The 1248-nt window shown below is 51.6% G+C and overlaps 1 protein-coding gene across 1 annotated transcript in view; it reads right to left on the reverse strand.

Annotated features, from left to right (window-relative positions):
• Positions 1 to 290: 290 nt before the first annotated feature.
• SELENBP1 (selenium binding protein 1) overlaps positions 291 to 1248 on the reverse strand; it is an 8338-nt gene continuing 7380 nt past the window's right edge. Inside the window, exons 10-11 of the mRNA XM_010149512.1 lie at positions 1091 to 1209; positions 291 to 469 (exon numbers count right to left, since the gene is read on the reverse strand). Of these exons, the coding sequence (XP_010147814.1) occupies positions 307 to 469; positions 1091 to 1209 (282 nt within the window). The 3' untranslated portion in view covers positions 291 to 306. The remainder of the gene's footprint in view (positions 470 to 1090; positions 1210 to 1248) is intronic.

A 1248-nucleotide genomic window follows, 5' to 3' on the forward strand; every position in this document is an offset into this window, starting at 1 on the left:
GCTTCTCCAAGGCAAAGTGGCACCAAACAACACCAACGGTCCCTTAAGGATGGGTGACCTTGACCGACAGTCAACAGCGATTGTCCAGCCTGATGAAAGGGGAAGGAGGAGAGAAAATGAGATGTATTCCATGATTCCGAGAGATTTACTTGGCTGCCTCAGAGTGAGAAGAAGGTGGAGCTTCTGTGGCTCACCCTAATGGAGGTCTAAACTGAGACAGCGGACAAATTCCAGCTGAAGCGACCCACCTATCCAAAGGGGAAGTAGAGGGTAGGGAGGAGGGAGAAAGCAAACAGCTCCACACAATTACACCCAGATATCAGAGGTACAGTCTCCACCGGGGTAACGAATCTCATGAGCCAGGACGGGCCCGTCAGGTTCCTTCCCAAAATCCACTAGGAAGTCTTTATTCACTTTCAATCCACCTTTTTCAGTATCCACGTCAAGCTGCAGCATAACAGAGCCTTCCCTGAAAAAGGGACAAGAAAACAGATGTTGGGGAAAGGATTCGTGGTTTGTTGCTCTTCTCTTCCAGATTTGGGCCGGATTTGTCTTCGTTTAGTAGAAAATGGACAGAACCCAGATGCGGATGGGGGCTCAGCAGGTCTCAAAAGCGAGTTACGTGGCCTCAGCGAAGCCCACAGCCTCAAAATTAGCAGAGAAGAGGGAAAACGAACAGCTGGCGTTGCTTACAAGGAAGTACAAGCTGCACTATGCCCTCCTGTGGCCATCTGCAAGAGCATCTCCATTCTTAATCCCAGAAAATAAAAGCCAGGAGGCCACACAGGCTGATTGGAAGTAGCCCGGACTCCAGGAGGCCAAGTCACGTTCCCTGGCTTCTTCCCGGTCTCGTCTCCTTCCAACACGATCGTGGTTGCACCCACCAGTGCCTGCAGCCCCCAGGTTTGGTGTTTCTGTTAAGTTCGGTGTAGCGGGGAGAACACCTAGGCGGGTGGGATGAGTATAAAACATTCCTGGATCCAGTCCCCTGCCTGGGAACTTTGCTCCGGGTACCAGCTGGAATATGCAAATCACTATTTAGGAAAGAAAGCTGGAACGTGGGCTTGTACGGTCACCCTGGTTTACTTACTTGACAAGATCTGGGTAGAACTGCTTGTCCCATCCGCTGTAGAGGGAGCTGCTGACGTACAGCCTCTTCCCATCCAAGCTAAGCTGGATCATCTGGGGTCCCCCCGGCACCCTCCTCCCCTGAAATTACAGTAGAGAACAAGGTGCTCAGGACACACT

The sequence above is a fragment of the Eurypyga helias genome, unplaced genomic scaffold, assembly GCF_000690775.1.
Source record: "Eurypyga helias isolate BGI_N326 unplaced genomic scaffold, ASM69077v1 scaffold35093, whole genome shotgun sequence".
Classification (NCBI taxonomy): Eukaryota; Metazoa; Chordata; class Aves; order Eurypygiformes; family Eurypygidae; genus Eurypyga; species Eurypyga helias.